The 18,449-nt window shown below is 46.0% G+C and overlaps 1 protein-coding gene and 1 long non-coding RNA gene across 3 annotated transcripts in view; one reads left to right on the forward strand and one right to left on the reverse strand.

The window, feature by feature from the left end:
- Nucleotides 1–84: 84 nt before the first annotated feature.
- LOC310671345 lies at nt 85–18,442 on the forward strand. The gene is made up of 3 exons (XR_014507970.1): nt 85–172; nt 2,363–2,507; nt 17,959–18,442. It is a non-coding gene; the product is annotated as an uncharacterized lncRNA (long non-coding RNA).
- The window catches only part of LARS1 (leucyl-tRNA synthetase 1), a 47,818-nt gene continuing 37,887 nt past the window's right edge, over nt 8,519–18,449 (reverse strand). For both annotated transcript variants that reach the window (XM_083427072.1, XM_083427071.1), the window contains exon 32: nt 8,519–8,898. In XM_083427072.1, the coding sequence (XP_083283198.1) occupies nt 8,693–8,898 (206 nt within the window). In that variant the 3' untranslated portion in view covers nt 8,519–8,692. The remainder of the gene's footprint in view (nt 8,899–18,449) is intronic.

Raw genomic sequence — 18,449 nt, forward strand, 5'->3', positions numbered from 1 at the left:
AGACTGATGACATCACAGCATTCTCCATTTTAGTGTCACAATAAATTAACTTTTTATAGACTACTGTTGTGAACTGCAAACACCCCAATAACACCCATTTTCCTGCCTGCATTTTTTTGCTGATTTAAAGATAGAAAGACCATCTTTAGAATATTTTAGAATGATATACATGGTAAATGAAGTTCTGTCAAATCTCTGTTTGGAAACAATCTGCTGCAACAGATAAGAAATGGGGGAGAAATGTGGTTTGCTTCACATTAAAATGTGATCACATCTAATTTTCAGTTCCCAAAACAATATACAAACAAAGGTAAAGGTACCCCTGCCCGTACCGGCCAGTCGTGTCCGACTCTGGGGTTGCGTGCTCATCTCGCTTAAGAGGCCGGGGGCCAGCGCTGTCCGAAGACACTTCCGGGTCACGTGGCCAGCGTGACGAAGCTGCTCTGGCGAGCCGGCACCAGCGCAGCACACGGAAACGCCGTTTACCTTCCCGCTATAAAGCGGTACCTATTTAACTACTTGCACTTTCGAACTGCTAGGTGGGCAGGAGCTGGGACCGAAAGAAGGGAGCTCACCCCGCCACGGGGATTCGAACCGCCGACCATGCGATCGGCAAGCCCTAGGCGCTGAGGTTTTACCCACAGCGCCACCCGCGTCCCCTGAATACAAACAAATACACCCTCCCAAATTTGTGCTTCTCTAAATTTTGCCATGCAGTTCTCCAACCAAATTATATTTATTGCATGAAAACACAGATCCTAGTAGATTTACATAACACTAACGTATGGAGATGCATGACAGAAGATTGTTTTCAAATATGGCCCTATCTGCACTATGCATTTAAAGCAGTATCATAACCCTCTAAACAGCCATGGCTTCCCTTAAATAATCATGGGAACAGTGGTTTGTTAAGGATGCTGAGAGTTGTTAGGATACCCCTATTGATTGATTGCAATTGTTAAACCACTCTGACTGCTCAAAGTGGTATGATACTCAGAGCCAGCCCGTGACATTTTGGTACCCGAGGCAGACTCCAAAATGGCACCCCGCTCCTTGCCAGGGAAGAAGGGGTTAGGTAAGACCTACAGCAGGAACAAGGTGGGGAAGAAAGGTGAACATTGGGATCTGCTGCCCCAGTGGATCTTGCCGCCTAAGGTGGACACCTCGTCTTGCCTCATGGGTGGGCCGGCTCTGATGATACTGTCTTTGTCTGTAGTACAGATGGTGTATATTGTTTGTAGAAATGCTAAATGTTCCTTCTCATGGTGGCAACCACCACCGGATGAAATTGGGTTGATGGCTACTAGAGATTTTTTTTCAGTGTTGACTCTATATCTACCAGTGCATCTCATCTGCTGCAATCTTAAATATCATTTGGTGCTTCTTGTGCAGTTATTCTGTGCTGCTGGTTTCATTTTGTTTTGGGTTTAATTTCCAGATGGATCAAAATAGTGCACATACATTCTTCCAGTGCAAGCATTCCTGCCTGCCAGATGGAAGAACCCCCTCTCTTCACCCCATGTGAGATGCATCTAGAGATTGTCCCGACCCCCACCCCAAAAAGCAATTACAGGGGGTATTGCAGGGGGGTAGAAAGGGAAAACCCCACTGCTGCCATCCTCCTGCAGGGTTTCTGCTGGGAAGACTCCTTAGGCATTTTTTGCTTGTAATCTGCCCAGAGAACATTTGTTCTTGAGTAGCATGGAAATCAGATCGTGAAGCTGAGGCTCCAATACTTTGGCCACCTCATGAGAAGAGAAGACTCACTGGAAAAGACCCTGATGTTGGGAAAGATGGAGGGCACAAGGAGAAGGGGATGACAGAGGACGAGATGGTTAGACAGTGTTCTCGAAGCTACGAACATGAATCTGACCAAACTGCGGGTGGCAGTGGAAGACAGGAGTGCCTGGCGTGCTCTGGTCCATGGGGTCACGAAGAGTCGGACACGACTGAACGACTAAACAACAACAACAGCATGGAAATATTGAAAAAAGTATTACATAAATAAGGGAGATATATATGGCACTGTAGTTAAAGTTTTGTGTTTTATATTGTTGCTTTAGGTTGTGTTTTTGTTTTAAGTGTTTAATAATTGCCACTTGGAGGTTTTTGGAATATTAAAGTTTTTGACACCTGAGCTAAGATTAAAATTCAAGGTAAGACAATGCACTCAGCAAGGTTTATTTTATTTATTTATTTTATTGTTCTGCCTTCTAATCTTTGAAATATAAAGTTGCAAAATGTTGAAAAGCAGGCTTAATATTAAAATGTCAAAATTGTGGAAATGCAACTGTGTGAAGCTTCAGTGTTTGGCTAAATTGAGACTGAAACTTTTTCAATGTCGTGTTTGATCCAATTTTAGGGCTTGCAGCTTGTTACCAGCCTTTCAGAAGCCTAATCAGAGAACTCTAGAAAATCAACATTAGAAAACCGAGTTAACAAAGCCATGAAGACAAGATAAAATTTCATATTAAGGAGGGAGGAATTGAAAATGAAGAAATTAAGGGGTGTGTATATTAAGCAGAAATGGCAAGCCAGCTGCTCTTTACAGATGACTCAAAGCTAAACTGCTACCTCAGGTATCCCTGGAATAACTCCATTCAGTATGCATTTTGGTTTGGAGAAAGTTTTCAGCCTGAAGCCTTCTATAATAGGAAGAGCTGTGCCCAACTGGGGAACCTTAAAAGAGCCCAATGTTCCCATAATAATGTGTCCTGCCATCACATAATTTAAAGGGGAAAAATAAGATAATATAATGTAATTGCATATCCACTAATATTTCACAGATGAAAGTAGGGGCATCTCTTTATTTTCTCACTTTATTTCACTGCCTGAGCCTGCCCCCATACCATGACTCATTAGCTCTCTTGAAGGTATGTGTGGAACATGGAACTTCGTTACTGGTCCTGCCTCTAATATGATGCATGCACAGCCCCTGTGTCCTCAACCTCTCTCTGTATACAGTTAGCAGACCTTGCAGCTTGGGTGAATTGTATTGGAATCATTTACAATTTATGGAGTTTAAAGGCTTTATGCATGCAGGAACTATTTACAGGTTTTGTGGGGATAAGAGAGAAAATAGCAGACACCTTGTCTGGAGAGAACAACAAACCAAGATGGCCGAGCTGGAATTAACTTAAACAGAGAGGCATAGAAACAAGTGTTGGCTTGATCACTACAGACACAGTGCCCTCATGTGGTCTAAACTGACACATGCATTAACTAGAAGTTCAGGAGAAGGAAATGTATTTGTTTGCCTTCAGCTTGTACTGCATGCTGTATGCCAAGGGAAACCTGTGCAAGGTTAGCTGAATGCCTTTAGGCACCGCACACAATCAGACTTTCTGTGAGCTTGCATGGAGCACCTATACACATCCAACTGAACATGCATAAGTGCTGCTTCACAGACATCACACTGAATTGCATAGATATCAAAGAGGGTCTTCCTCTCTCTTCTTCACAAATACTTTGTATACATAAGCCCCCTTCAAATGTCACCATCAAACAAGCAAGGGGAGGTTGCAGAAACAAGCATGCTAGGTCTGCCCCCTCCTCATTATTGTCACTCTCTATGAATGGGAAAGAGGCTGTACATGCATGCGCACTAGAGTCAGTGTTCCTACCTACCATTCAGAAATTTAGGGCGCAAGCACACAAGGAGTTAGTGGCAATCAAGTCACATTGAGAGCAGTGGGATGGAAATTAGCCAGGACTTACTGAAATCCCATTCGTTGCAATGGGGTTTCCCTGCAATTCATTGCTTTGATAGATTGTATTCCTTGTTTATAAAACAAGGCCTAGAAGGGAGGACAGAAACTAGCGCACATGTGCACAATTCTTTTTTTAAATGCAGCCCCAGAAAAGACAAAAAGAGAATAAAATAGGAAAAGTACCAGGAAATAGGTACTGTCACTGCCTATTCTTGCCTGCTGCCACTATGTCAGAGCCCAACCCTCTTGCTTCTGGACTTTGGCTGCTTGTTCCCATTCAAATTGTTCTAGAGTATAAAACAAGTTTGTTTCCTCATCCACTTCATTTTACTTTACATCAATATGTATGTATAGATAGATAGACACATAGACAGACAGATTATTCCTTGAAGCTACTCCAATTTCTTCTGACAGACCAATATAGTGTGTCAATGGTTTTGTAAACTGCATGGAGATTTTTATCTCCAGTAAATATCTCTCTTCTTTCCCCACCCCCACATCCTTAGATCTTATCAGTTCCAGGGGGCTAAGTTCCTGACTTACAGTGCCACCTCCTGGACATCAATAAAACACACAGAGCAGTCCATTTAGCTTCTCAGTTGCTGCTCAAGCATTTCAAGAAATGGTCCATTTCAAATGGGTCTCTTCCCCCCCCCCCCTTCCCCTGCCTAGCAGCAGGAGTGCACAGCACAGATTTCTTTTGCTAGGTTGGGTCCAAAATGAACAGAAGAGTAGATAACAATCCTTGGAGCTTTTACAACAAGTACTAATTTCCCTTTCTAACATCAATACAAACCCATCCCTTTATTTCTATGTGTTAATCCAAAGACAAGTCCTTCAATGACAAAGATAAAGCAGCCAGCTCTGCTGCCAGACGTTGTCTAGTCTGCCCCTGCTTATCTTGTTGGCGGTAGACTTTTTCTTTCTGGATTCCAATTTTCTACAGGAAGCAGACATCAAACAAGGGAAACTGTTGCTTCTAGGGAGAGGAGAAAAGATCTACAAACCTCAGCCCATAAACACTACAGCCTAGAATTCAGCTCATTTGCAACTAGATATTGATATTGCTACAAATGTCTATATACTTGCTATGATTCCAAAGTAGAATAAAGCCTGATCCAGTTTCTGGGTCATGAAATGGTTAAGTAGCAGGAAGCAGAGAGCAGGAATAAATAAATAGTTCTCCCAATGGAAGGATGTAGAAAGTGGATTCCCCAGACTCTGTATTAGGACCTGTGTTTTTAAGTGATCTGGAGTCAGGGGTGAGCAGTGAAGTGACCAAGTTTGCTGTTTATATTAAATTGTTCAGGACTGTTAAAACAAAAGAAATTGTGAAGAGTTCCAAAAGGGTGTCTCCCAGCTTGGCGAATGAGCCATAAAATGGCAAATGTAACTCAAGTGGTTCATGTTGGGGCACAAAAGACAGGGCCTTCCCTCCAGTGAAATGTTTTAATGAAATGTTTTTGTTGCTGCTCATTGCTTTTGCTTTTATATCCTTACTATTTTTATGCCTTGTAATTTTTAATTGCTTTCTTCATTGCCACACGCTTCATTAAGGAGCAGAGAGAAATGGCAAAAAGCGAGGGCAGGGAACCTCCGGCCAATCTTCCATGGGTCACATGACAATGGTGGGCATGGTGAGCCAAGCAAGGATTATAAAATTTACCGGTGAGCTGTTTCCTGGCACTCACATGCCCCTCTCCATATTGCATTGAAGCAAGCAAGAGGCATCGTCAAAGATCAAGGGCACATTCCAGACACACAGAATATACTGTGATTCCAACTAAATGTTAGGAAGAATTCTGTGACATTAAGATCTGTGGAATGGACTATGGCTTTTAAACAGAGGTTGGGTGGCTGTCAGGGATTCTTTAGCTGTGATTCCAGTATTGCAGGGGGGGTTGACTTTTGGAGGTCCCTTCTAACTCTACAGTTCCATGGAAAACAATTGAGGGTGTGAAATAGGGCTGGTGAGGGATGTGACCAAGGGCCAGGCAGAGAGACCCAGTTGTCCGCACTTGGCCCCTGCTCTAATCATTCACATTTTTAAAAGTTGCAAAGGCCAGTAATTGTTCTGTATGTTATGGAAAACAAGCAAGCCACTTGGCAGTAGCTGTAAACATACCGTATCGACTGTTCCCACCGGCCACTGCACACTGCAGCTACACAGCAGGAACGCGGTTTGCACTATGACCCGTTAATGACTTACAGAACAGCTCTTGAGCTGGCCGGGCCCCGGAGGAGCTGGGAAAGAGAGAATCAGGAGTAACACGGGCTGCGCAGGAATGCTAATGCAAACTGAAAGAGGGACTGACACCGTTCTAACAAGGTCAAACTTCAGAGCATCCACAAGTGTAGACAGGCAATAGTGGAGTGGTGGGTGGGGGGCAGAGACAATGCAGGAGTCTAATTAGATATACTGTATTTTTCTGTGTATAAGACGATGGTTTTTTGATTTAAAAAAGATAGTAAAAAATTGGGGGTCATCTTATACACAGATGGTGAATGCATATGGGTTCAGGTGTGGGTGGCTGGGCTCAGGCTCTTGAAATATGGCAACCCTAACTATTTTAAAATATTGATTTAATTTTGGGTTCAAAAAAATAGGGTGTCTTATACATGGGGGCATCTTATACACTGAAAAAAGCAGTAATTTTCAGAGCCACAATTGTACATATTGTAATACCTGTGGCTACTAGGTTAGCACATTGCCACCCTTTCCCTCCTTTTAAAAGTATTTCCCTCCCTTGCAGACAGCATCATCTGCAAAACAATGGTGGTGCTGCCTGTTGGTTCCCTTGGCTGGGTTGACAATCTGTGCTGCCTTTCTCCGAGTTTTATGTGTGCCAACAGGGGATCTGGGCCAAGGCCACCTCTGTTTCTGCCAGCTCTCTCAAGCCACAGGGCACAGTTAGCCTTCTGCCCTGGCTGTAATTTGTTCTCCCTCCACAGTTTGGGCTCCTCTTGCCGCAAAGGCAGGCATTCAGCAGACAGCATAATTGCAGAGTTAGAACTGCTCATTTTCGTGCTGGCATGCTATAGTTAGAGAGATGCTGGGAGGCAGCCTGGCTGGCTGCAGAGAGCATGATCAAAGTATTGAAAAGAGGAGAAAAGAGAGGATGTAGCCTTTACCCACTCGTCTCCTTTTTTTGGAGTAGGAAAAAGGAACTGGCTAGTAAGTAACTTAGATGCCTGCTGCACTTCTGAGGATGGAAGATCAATGAGTCAACAGACCCACAAAGGCAAAGGAGTGGGCTTGCCTTGCAATGGCAAACAATGAAAAAGCATCTCTTCTGATGGGGTGCACATAATCCTACTTTAACCTTTCCTCCTCTTGGTGTACTATGTTGACTCCCAAGGAGCTGACACTTATAAAAGAAAAGGCAAAGCAAGATTTTCCTAGGTATGAGGAATTTTGTTTTTGTAGGAAGACTGTAGGGTGCGATTCTGAGTATCCACCTTCAAACAATTTCTGGAAGCCGGAAAGCAACTCCCATTTCAAGAAGTGTTTGTGAACAGCATTTTACGTTGATTCCAAAACAGACATTTTGGTTGATGAACATCAGAGTTTGTTACACCAGCTTTTCTCTTTGATAACTACCACATGCATTTTTTTCTAACAAAGGCATTCTTTAGAATGGCTTCTGAACTTTAGGAGAAAGTTCCAACTTTTGTTTTCAAACCAACTCAGCTTCCCAAGCTGCAGCACACCAGTTGTCACTGTGGTAGAGTTAAAACACCATCAATCAATCATCATCTTCTAGGTGCTTTTGCCTTGCAAGATGATGTAGGTGGAATTTAGGGAGAGTGATACCAACCCAGATCAGACCTGGGATTGATAACATTAAGTGCCAGGTTAAAATGAAAGTATGCTCCACAATTAGTGTTTTGAGACTTTTGTTTTCAGTAGTTTTTGCGATAAGTATCTTACTTGTACAACTTATTGGTAAAATTGTACGATGCTTTGGAAATAGGAATAGAAAAGTACCCCATTTAAGTAAAATAAAACTGAAACATGCTCTTGTGAAATGCCCAACTTTTCCTTCTTTATCACCTCCCCTCTCTAATACACTAATATCACACTACCGCCATAGAACCAGGTCAGCACTATAGACTGAATGCAGTGGAGACAGTGCCTTGCTAGAGTTATCCAGCTATGGAACAGCTTGGTCAGACACAGCTTCCCATCCTCAGTTATAGAGTTGGAAAGAGTAGACAGGTAGGTGAAGGGATTGATGGTGCAGTACAGATGAGGAACTGCTGAGCCAGGGAGCACAATAGACCCATGGAGCCTTTTCATCTAGCCCATGACTTCCCTTTGATCCCAACTCCTCCTGAGCCTTGCTACAGTTTCCTCTTCTGCCACAGCAGTTGTGCATGCCTCACCTAGTCACCAGAAGGAACTCCCTCCAACCCACCCACCACTGCAAAAAAAGGGCCAGAGAACAAGAGAGGGATGGATCTGGTGAAAGATCAAAGTGATGAAGTCAAGGGTGGAAAACACAAGCAATGGAATGGCTCCTCAGAAATTGCTGCCTCTCCAGACTGCTCTCCTTCCTCTGCCTTTTTTTCTTTTTTTCTTTTTTTTAATAAAGTAGGCTGCTGAGGAAATGCAACCACATGCATGTATGGCTCCACCATCTTTCAACTCTGAATATTCCAATGTGAACACCAGAAGTCTATCACAGTCCTAAGATGTTCGTATTGCACACTCTTGTGTGTCATTTTTCATGCATTTTTAAAAAGGTGTTTCTGAACTGTGTCTTGATTTAGGTCAGTGAGATTATTTTCAAAAGAAAGTCACAGGGGATGGAAAATAGATTTATTATACCACATTTAAAAATTAAGGACCCTGATCTACATGCAAGATTAAGTTTCCTTCCTCTCCAAAAGCAAGAAATTAAATTTGTTGTGGTCCACTAGATCGCTTGAAAGCTGTTCATGTTATTTCAAACATTCATAACCCAGCTGGGTGCAAAAATCTAATTAATGATATAGACTAGCGTATCCCCAATATCTGTTGTTCGTCCATTCTCAGTGAGACGAACCCGCTTTTCAGCAAGGTCTATGTGAAAGACAGCTTGATCTAAAATGGGAGATTTCTCAGCATCTTCTTTACCGAGCACAGGAACACGACGTGGGCCCAGGAGAGGGTCATCAAAACGCATTAGTTTCACTTTGGAAAGATCTGGAGGGCGGGCGGGGAGAGAAAGAATACACTTGTAAGACATGTGCATTTTTATACAATAATACAAATCACAAGGCAGTTCAGGCAAGGTACCTAGCAAGGAGAGAGCATTAGCCTGGGCTGCTGAAACTCTAACTGCCCCAATTGCTTAAATAGCGCCTTGACAGATGTTTACAAGCTGTTGTGCAGGCCATTTGCCTACAGAAGCCCTTAATAACCAAGGCTTAAAAGGCAGTGTGAGTTCAAGAATATCCAACATGAATGCACTGACACTGAGGTGTGCCTCAGCATAAAAAGTGAGCAAACTACAGAGGGATACATAAAGACCTCCAATTTCGCTCCTAAAACAGCAGGACAGAAACACTGAGGGGTGTGTGTAAGTTTATGGGTGTTTTAATATGAGGTTGAATAAATTTACTATGTACAGCTTTGTGTTTTAACTCTGTACAAAGCAAAATGGCTTACAGAAACTTTTCAGTAGCTTTCCTTCATGCAAATTACGATGCCGGAGAAACATCAGCCACTTCCTTAGAACTGTGCCCTCTATCTATTAATACTGAAGTTTTACATTAGCTGTTCAGAGATCTGCGGCCATTCAGTCGGGCAAGCAAGAGGAAGAATGGCTCTAGAGAAAAAAGTCAAAGGTGTCCTCCCACTTCAACCCCGAACAAATGAACTATGTAATTTCCTCTTCTCTACTGCAATCAGGCCTGATGCCAGTGGTTCTGGCCACGGGCACCAGGGCTCACCAGCCCAACCTGCTGCCCACTCACTCACCCCTGGAACTGGGTGGCAGGCTATGGGCACCAGTCACAAACCAACCTTGGCTTCCAGCCAGGGGAGCAGAGGCAGGGAGCCCATTGGAAGTCTAGCAACAGCTTTAACTGCAATTTTAAGTTACACACCCTTGCAGTTTCCAGTTATACGCTGTCAGGGAACTGCCATCGGCAGGACAGGAGGTGACAAGGCTCTCTGAGGTAGAGAGAGACTTGACACCTGAAGAGGGAACCAGTAGGGGGCGAACAGGAACGTCAAGGGAAGGGGAGTCGGAGGAATGGCTCAGAGATGCTTCCAGTGAAAACAGTGGGGAAGTCTCAGGGCCCCCTATAGGAACACCCGTTCCTCGGCGGAAACTGTCACGCAGAGAGTCCAGAAGACGTGTTTCCGTTAAGGAGCTTTTATGTTGGAAACGTTTCCGAAAGCAGCCACTTTCGGATTCTGCTAGCGACTGACGCAGCCATGCTGGAAGGGCTCCGTCACAGGCAGAGGTTTGAGAAGCGGTTCAAACTCTGAGGGATTGCAATTTACACACAAGCAGCTCTTCATCCCATCACAGCAATCCGAAAGTCATCGACAGCTAGCTTGTGCCAGGGAGAGGCATCATGAGCGAACCAGCAGGAACCGGAGGGGCAGCTGGAGGTCCAAGCCTGGAGGAAAGGTATAGGACGTTGGAAATCCAGCTTGCCTTGCAGACGGCGAGGCTGGAAGAAAGGAGGGCTCAGGATGCAGAGAGGGGGAGGGAGAAAGCCACCCCACTCAACAGAAAGATGCCAGGATTGGTGCAGAAATTTGGGGGGGACCCCAGGAACTACCATGCCTTTAGGACAGAGATGCAATATGCTCTCAATCTGCAATTTGATGACTTTCCTGATGAGGAATCGCGAGTGGCTTTTGTAATTAGCCACCTCGAATCAGGGGCGAAGGACTGGGTTAGACCCTTGATGGCAGCAAATAATGAGATCCTAAAGGACGCGATGAAGTTTTTTCGTGCCATGGACCTGATGTTTTCCAGTGACATTGAGCAGGGAGGAGTGCGAAGGCAGTTAATGGCTTGCAAACAGGGAAACCGGACTGTCCGTGAGTACTGGACTGAGTTCACTATGTTGATTCATCGATTGGGGTGGGACTTGGCTTCTGAGCCCATTCAAATGCTTTTTGAAGAGGGTCTGTCTTCGTCCTTGAAAGATGAACTTTCCCGGAACCCCAGAGCAGAGTCTATGGACCAGCTGACTAAAGCCGCGCTAGCCATTGGAGCGCGCCAGGAGGCGAGGGCTTTGGAGAAGCGGGAGGGGAAAGGAGAACGTTGGAGGGAGCTCCGCATTCCAGACATTCCAGAGCAGCCTTTCCCGCCGGCAGAGCCGATGGAAGTGGGAACAGCGCGTGCGCGCACAGTTTCAAACATCGGTGAAGGGCGGAAGAAAGAGGGAAAGGGCGGGAAAAAATGCTATCTCTGCCAACAGCCAGGACACTTTGCCAGAGTCTGCCCACGGAGAAAGGAATGGCAAGGCATGGCAGGAGCTGTTGGGGGAGAGGAGGAGGAAAGCACAGAGCAGGTAAAAGCCAACGCCTGGCTGCCGTCGGGGCACAGCAGCCAGGCTCAAAAGCAGTGAGAGTGCCCGCACCAGAACCTCCCAGGCCTGCTCTAGTGATAGAGGTGTTGCTAGAGCTGCCAAATGGACACCCCCTACAGATCAAAGCCCTGCTGGATTCAGGCAGCTCCTGTAATTTCATGAGTAAGGAGTTCGCAGCTGAGCACCAGATACAAACCCTCCCCTTAAGTAAACCCCTGCAGGTAACCACGATTGACGGCAGAGAGCTGTTGGGAGGAGAAGTGAACCAACAGACTGTTCCCATGATAATGAGGGTGGCAAGACACACCGAGAGGATAGCGTTCAATGTGGCCACATTGGGAGGAGCTCCCATTATTTTGGGGATGAGCTGGCTGGCACTTCACGATCCTCTAGTGGGATGGCACCAGAGGGTGGTCTCCTTTGGGTCGGCGCATTGCCTGGAACACTGCAAGCAGGGGAAGGATCCAGGGGGAGCCAAGATCACCTTAGCTGGGATGGAGGTAATGAAGCAAGGGGAGGTGCCTCCGCAATATGCAGATCTGAGCAACGTATTCAGCGAAAGAGAAGCGGACAAACTGCCGCCGCATAGACCCTTTGACTGTCAAATCAACCTACTCCCGGGGGCTCAACTCCCAGTGGGCAAGCTGTACGCCATGTCAGACAGGGAGATGCAGGAGCTGAGGGAGTTCATTGACAAAAACCTGAAGAGGGGTTTCATCAGAGAGTCCCGAGCGGTGGGGGGCAGCCCAGTGTTTTTTGTGGACAAAAAAAACACAGATAAGCCGAGACTTGTAGTGGATTTCAGGGCCCTGAACGCCGTGTCGGAACCCCTGGCCTTTCCTATGCCCCGAATTGATGACATTCTGACCAGGGTGAGGAAGGGGAAGATTTTTACAAAACTGGACCTGCGGGGGGCGTATAATCTGATACGAATAAGGAAGGGGGATGAATGGAAGACCACCATGTTCACCCCTTTGGGAGCATTTGAATACCTCGTAATGCCCTTCGGTCTCCAAGCCGGCTCCGCATGTTTTCAAGCTTTCATCAACCACGTCCTGGGGCCGTTGCTCTACAAGAATTGTGTGGCCTTTTTGGATGACGTGTTGGTGTATTCGGAAAATGAAGAGCAGCATGTGAGGGACGTGAGAGAAGTGTTGGGCCGGCTGCAAGCCAATCAGCTGTGGGTGAAACTGGAGAAGTGCCAGTTTCATGCCAAGGAGGTGGAATTCCTGGGGTACCGCCTGTCAGACCAAGGATTGGCCATGGATCCAGGCAAGGTCCAGGCGGTGCTGGAATGGAAGACACCGAAAACCAAGAAGGATGTGCAAAGATTCCTGGGGTTTGGGAACTTTTATCGGAAGTTCATCAAGAATTTTGCACACTTGACGGCGCCCATCACCGACTGCCTCAGTAGCAAGAAGAAATTTGTTTGGACGGCGGAGGCGGAGAGAGCTTTTGAAGAACTGAAAAGGGCTTTCGCTTCGGAAGAACAACTTCTGCATGTGGACCTACAGAAGCCCATGAGGGTGGAGACAGACGCGTCAGACAGAGCGGTGGGGGCGGTGCTCCTTCAGCCGGGAAGAAATACGTCAGGGTGGAGACCGTGTGCCTTTTTCTCGAGGAAGCTGAATAAGTCCGAGCGGAACTACACGGTGTATGACAGGGAACTACTTGCCATTCACGAAGCGTTCCGGAGGTGGAGACATTTATTGATTGGGGCACAACACAAGGTGCAAGTGTGCACCGACCACAAGAATTTGGAGTATTGGAGGACAGCTCGAGTACTCAACCAACGGCAAGTGAGATGGGCACAGGAATTTTCCAAATTCCACTTTGAGATTTGTTATGTACCAGGCCCAGAGAACGTCAGGGCGGACGCTCTCTCACGCAAACCAGAGTACTTGGAAGGGGAGGGGGCAAGCGAAGAAAGACATGTCATTCCTGAGGACCGCTGGGTGTGTGGGGCGGCGCTGGTGGGGAGACGAGAGCTGGTAGAAGAAACGGAAACTGACGAATATGCCCAAAATAAGCTCAGAGGCCTCAGGGGAGAGGGTGAGAGCCCGGAGGGTTTTGAAGAAAGAAATGGGGCATTGTATTACAAAGGGGCACTGTATATACCAGAAGGTGAATTGAGAGGGAGGGTACTCAAGCAGTTGCATGATAGTCCCACGGCGGGACATTTTGGACAACACAAGACCATGTGGATGGTCACCAGGGAGTTTTGGTGGCCCAAGGTGAGGGAAGATGTAAAGGAGTATGTAAGAGGGTGTGACCAATGCCAGAGGGCCAAGGGGGAAAGAAGGGCGCCGGCAGGGTTATTGGAACCACTACCCACGCCAGAACGGCCTTGGGAGGCGGTATCAATAGATTTTATGACGGATCTGCCCAAATCCAAAGGGAAGACGGCCATCATGGTAGTAGTGGACCTGTTAACTAAGATGTGCCACTTTGTAGCATGTTCACATGCAGTCACAGCGGAAGAAACAGCGAAGTTGTTTGTAGAACACGTCTTCCGGCTGCATGGCGCCCCCTTGAGGGTTGTCTCGGACCGCGGGAAACAATTTACTTCCAGGTTCTGGAGGAAGCTCATGAGCTTGCTGCACGTGGAAGTCAATTTTTCGACGGCCCGGCATCCTGAAACCAATGGGCAGGCGGAAAGAGCAAATGGCATCCTCCAACAATATCTGAGGTGCTATGTCAATGACAGAGGGAATGATTGGGTTGAAAAGCTGGCGCTGGCAGAATTCGCCTACAACAATGCGGAGCATGTGTCCACAGGAATGAGCCCCTTTTTGGCCAATTACGGGTGTCACCCCAGGGCATTCCCGGGGGAGGGGGGCGAGAGATGGAGCGTCCCAGCGGCCGAACAGTTTGTAGAAGAGATGGAAGCGATCCATCGTCAGCTTCAGCTCAACTTAGAAAGGGCCAAGGCTCAATATAAGAAGCAGGCAGACAAGAGCAGGAGGGAAGGTGAAACCATAAGGGTGGGGGATCAGGTGTGGTTGTCCACCCAAGGGTTGCCGTTCAAAGGGGGTTGTAAGAAATTAAGACCCAAGAGATTGGGACCCTTTGAGGTCATTCAGCAGGTCAACCCAGTGGCTTTCAAACTCCGGTTACCCAACCACATGAAATTGCATCCAGTGTTCCACAGGTCATTACTGTCACCGTACAAGGGGGGAGGTGAAGAGGAGCACACCAGGGGACCGGTCTTGGAGGAGAGGGAAAGCAGTAACCATGTAGCGGAAATCCTCGATTCCAGGTGGAAGGGCAATCAGGTGGAGTATTTAGTGGCGTGGGAAGGGGAACCGGAGTCAGAAAACACCTGGGTGACTGCAGAGGAGGTCAATGACGAGGTTTTAACAGAAACGTTCCACCAAAGATTCCCGCGGAAACCACAGCCGGTAGCAAGGTTTAGAAGGGAGTATTTCGGCACCACAGACGAGGAAGAGGAACTGGAAGGATTCGCGGAGTCGGAGTTGGAAGAAGGAACGGACTCAGATGACGAGGAGTACCGAGAGACTAGGAACCACAACGAGTGGAGAAAGGTGTTCGAAACTTCAGACGATGAGGAAGGTTCCTTCCGGGGTTTTACCTCCTCACAACCCGTAGGGGAGGAGACGGGAGGGGGTGAAGGGGGCCCTGGAGGGGAGGTGGATGTCAGGGAACTGCCATCGGCAGGACAGGAGGTGACAAGGCTCTCTGAGGTAGAGAGAGACTTGACACCTGAAGAGGGAACCAGTAGGGGGCGAACAGGAACGTCAAGGGAAGGGGAGTCGGAGGAATGGCTCAGAGATGCTTCCAGTGAAAACAGTGGGGAAGTCTCAGGGCCCCCTATAGGAACACCCGTTCCTCGGCGGAAACTGTCACGCAGAGAGTCCAGAAGACGTGTTTCCGTTAAGGAGCTTTTATGTTGGAAACGTTTCCGAAAGCAGCCACTTTCGGATTCTGCTAGCGACTGACGCAGCCATGCTGGAAGGGCTCCGTCACAGGCAGAGGTTTGAGAAGCGGTTCAAACTCTGAGGGATTGCAATTTACACACAAGCAGCTCTTCATCCCATCACATACGCCATTCTTTTTCAGGCATGACTAACAGCCAAAGAGGCATGAAAGTAAAAATAAAGGGGAGGCCAAGAGGACATTAAGAAAATCTAGAGGAATTAAATAAAAAATGTATGGAGATGTTTCCCCGGAGAACCAAGTAGTTTACAGTATACTCTCCATCACATATCTCACTTCCTCCCCAACAACCCTTCTTTATCTCTCATTCCTCTCTTTTATGTCAGAAATATTCAACATAAAAGGGAGGGAGGAACATCGCCTGCATAGAATTGTGAGAGGAAAGATGGTTAAAACTAGAAAATGTTTTAATACAAGCAGAAATGTTGTCTCGGTTTTGTTATTAGATGCAACTGCTTTTTAAAAAAGAAGTCCTTTAAATAAGTTCAAACGATTTCTCAGTAAGAACTGCAAAGCAGAACTTTCCTAATGAGCCAGCTATTTTAGTCTGCCTAAGTTGCTGCTCTTTCACCACTAGCTTTTATCAGATAATCTTTTCAAGTGCCTGCCTAACAGTGACATCTTCTGGAAACAACGATTTGGAAGAATTACCGATTTACTCTCAATTGCTTTTCATTCACTTCAAACAATCAGGTTGTGCATCTCTAGTAATTGCCTGCCCGAGCCTGAAATGTGCAGTACTCCGTTTTTGCTTTGCAAGACAAGTTATAGACTTCTTCCTCTCAGCTCTTTTCTGAAAACACAACTTCACACTGTAATATAAAAATTGTCTCTCTCTTCCTAGGATCAAAACACACAAGCCGCCAAAGTGATGAGGAAATAAATTATACGACGTGAAAAGTTTGGACCAAGACATAATTCTCTCACAATTGCTGGAATCAGCAAAGCCAGCAAGCAAACAGGAAATTGTCTCTGCTTTTTAAAGAAATTCTGTCAGTTCTGTTCAGCACAGCAACCTGAACTTCAGGCTTAATGCCTTGCTTCCTTTAAACAGTTTAATTAGAAGGGCGGAATGCCTGCAAAATAAGGCCATTAGCAACTGGATAACAGGAAGGAACTCAACGTGTTCTAATTTGAGGACACACTTAAGAATGTAAACAGAAGTCACCTCAAAATACACCTTCTGTAAAAGCTGCTTACTCCTGGGGTTGTATCTAAAGTGCAGCTGAGTAACGCATTCCTTTAGTACAAGGGTTTCCACTTTTGCAGCAGGCTTCTCCCCGAATCTGTTCTAGGTGCTTCTCCAACACTCTGGAGCAGATTTGGGGAAGGTGCAGGGCGCATGCAGGGAAGGAGGGGGAAAGCCCTGCTGTGCCCTGACACCTTAACTGGATAACGCCCCCGGTTAGCAAGTAAGCTTGCTAAAAGAGGCACAGGGGGTGAGGAGGAATACACAAACGTTTTTTACCACCTCTGATCACTCAGGAGGGCAAGGTTGGCCCTGGAGACCACAGCTGCAGAACCCTGTTAACATTTACTCCCCGCCCACCCACCCCTGGCAACTCCCATTGCAAACAAAAATAATCCTTGAGTCACCAAGCTCTTTCTCCCAGGAGGTTTGTCAAAGCCCGAGCATCTTTCAGAAACTACGCAAAACAATTTTGTTTTGGTCAACGGCATTTGATGGCGCAGACTGGAGCCAGCATGCGGGTTTTCTGTGAGCATATTCGTTAGATCTGACAATTAAGACTTTCAATCTGAATTTTAAAACAAAGTCACCAAATTTAAGGTTTAGAATTAAAGAAGGTTATGGTGAAAATTGAAAATGGTACCAAAGGAACATCCAGGGTAAATAATCTCAAGAATTTTGAGACACAGAATTGGTAACATTTTATATTTTTAAACACAAACCATTTTTACAAATTTGTTTTCAGCCTTAACTGACAAATAAATAATTTGTTAAAGCTAACTTCTATATTACAAGAAAGAAAGAGATATTTTTTCACAGCAGCTATGGATGTCAAATCTGGCTCTTGAGTGAGAATGTGCATTTGCTTTAATGCCTTTATGCTACAAGTCATTACTGCTGGTGAACCCTAAGTGCTTTCAGGGAGATGGAGCTAATACTTACCACCTCTAACACTGTATAGTTTGAAATTTAAGACTTGAAAATAATGTGGTTCATGCATTAAGAAAGTGTGAGTTGAGTGGGAGTGGGTGGCTCAGGGGACTTGAAATGGATTAATGCATCTTTCACATTTAAGCTGCAGGATCAGGTCTGCAATAAGCGAACATTAGCTGGTGGAGAGGGGGCTGACTTCGGATCTGGAGGGAGGGAGGAAGAAGTAGGCTTAGAAATCCCCAGGGGAACACAGTTGTCCTGTGAAGTTCTGGCTCAGGCTCATAATGGCCTTGGCTGTGGCTCCAACTCTATCCCAGAAATTCTGGGTTCCTGCTGCAGCAGCATTCCAGAGCACAATAGGGGCTCTGGTACCAGATGCATATACCTACTCCCCAACACGAAGCTCCTCCTGCTGCAACAGACACTGTGAGGTTAGTTTCAGGAAAAGGGATAAAGAGGTTCATGGTGGGCTATGCTAAGGCTGTGCTGCCAGTGAGGTTACTTAAGAGCATGAGGGGGCCCCAGTCTTGGCATGAGCTCAAAAATAATACAATTTAGTCTCTTTTTAGTTAGAAAATCCATCCTGAATCAACATCTTCACTAACAGTAATTGATCATTGCTATCAACAGGCATATCTACAAGAAAATGAATCTTGGGCTCTGCTCCAAATTCCGGACAACTCCAAGAGGAAGGAATGACTCAAGGCAAGCTGATCCCACCAGGATCTTCTGACCACAGGGGGACGCAGCTAACAATCTGGTCATTGTTCAAACCTTTACTGATACCATAATAAAGGTAGCTTCTATAAAATCATGTAGAGTGTATACACCATTGGTGCTCTTTTCTAACCTCCTGTAAGAATCACTGTAGCAAAGGCCTCTTTTGGTAGCATCTGACAAATCTTAGGTTGACAAGACTGTAAAGTGTGTTGCACACAAACAGTGCCACAGAAAACCAATACAAATAGTAACAAGCAAACAGGGGCCTGCTTTTATAATTAGAACCACGTGAGACATCCAGTGAGTAAGAAAACACATTTTTGACAATCAGCATTTACTGGATAAGCTGCTTTGTAGGAATTTTAACATCTAGCTGGCTGAATTATTTGACCTAAATTTTA

The sequence above is a fragment of the Podarcis tiliguerta genome (assembly GCF_965153285.1).
Source record: "Podarcis tiliguerta genome assembly, chromosome: 2".
NCBI lineage: Eukaryota > Metazoa > Chordata > Lepidosauria > Squamata > Lacertidae > Podarcis > Podarcis tiliguerta.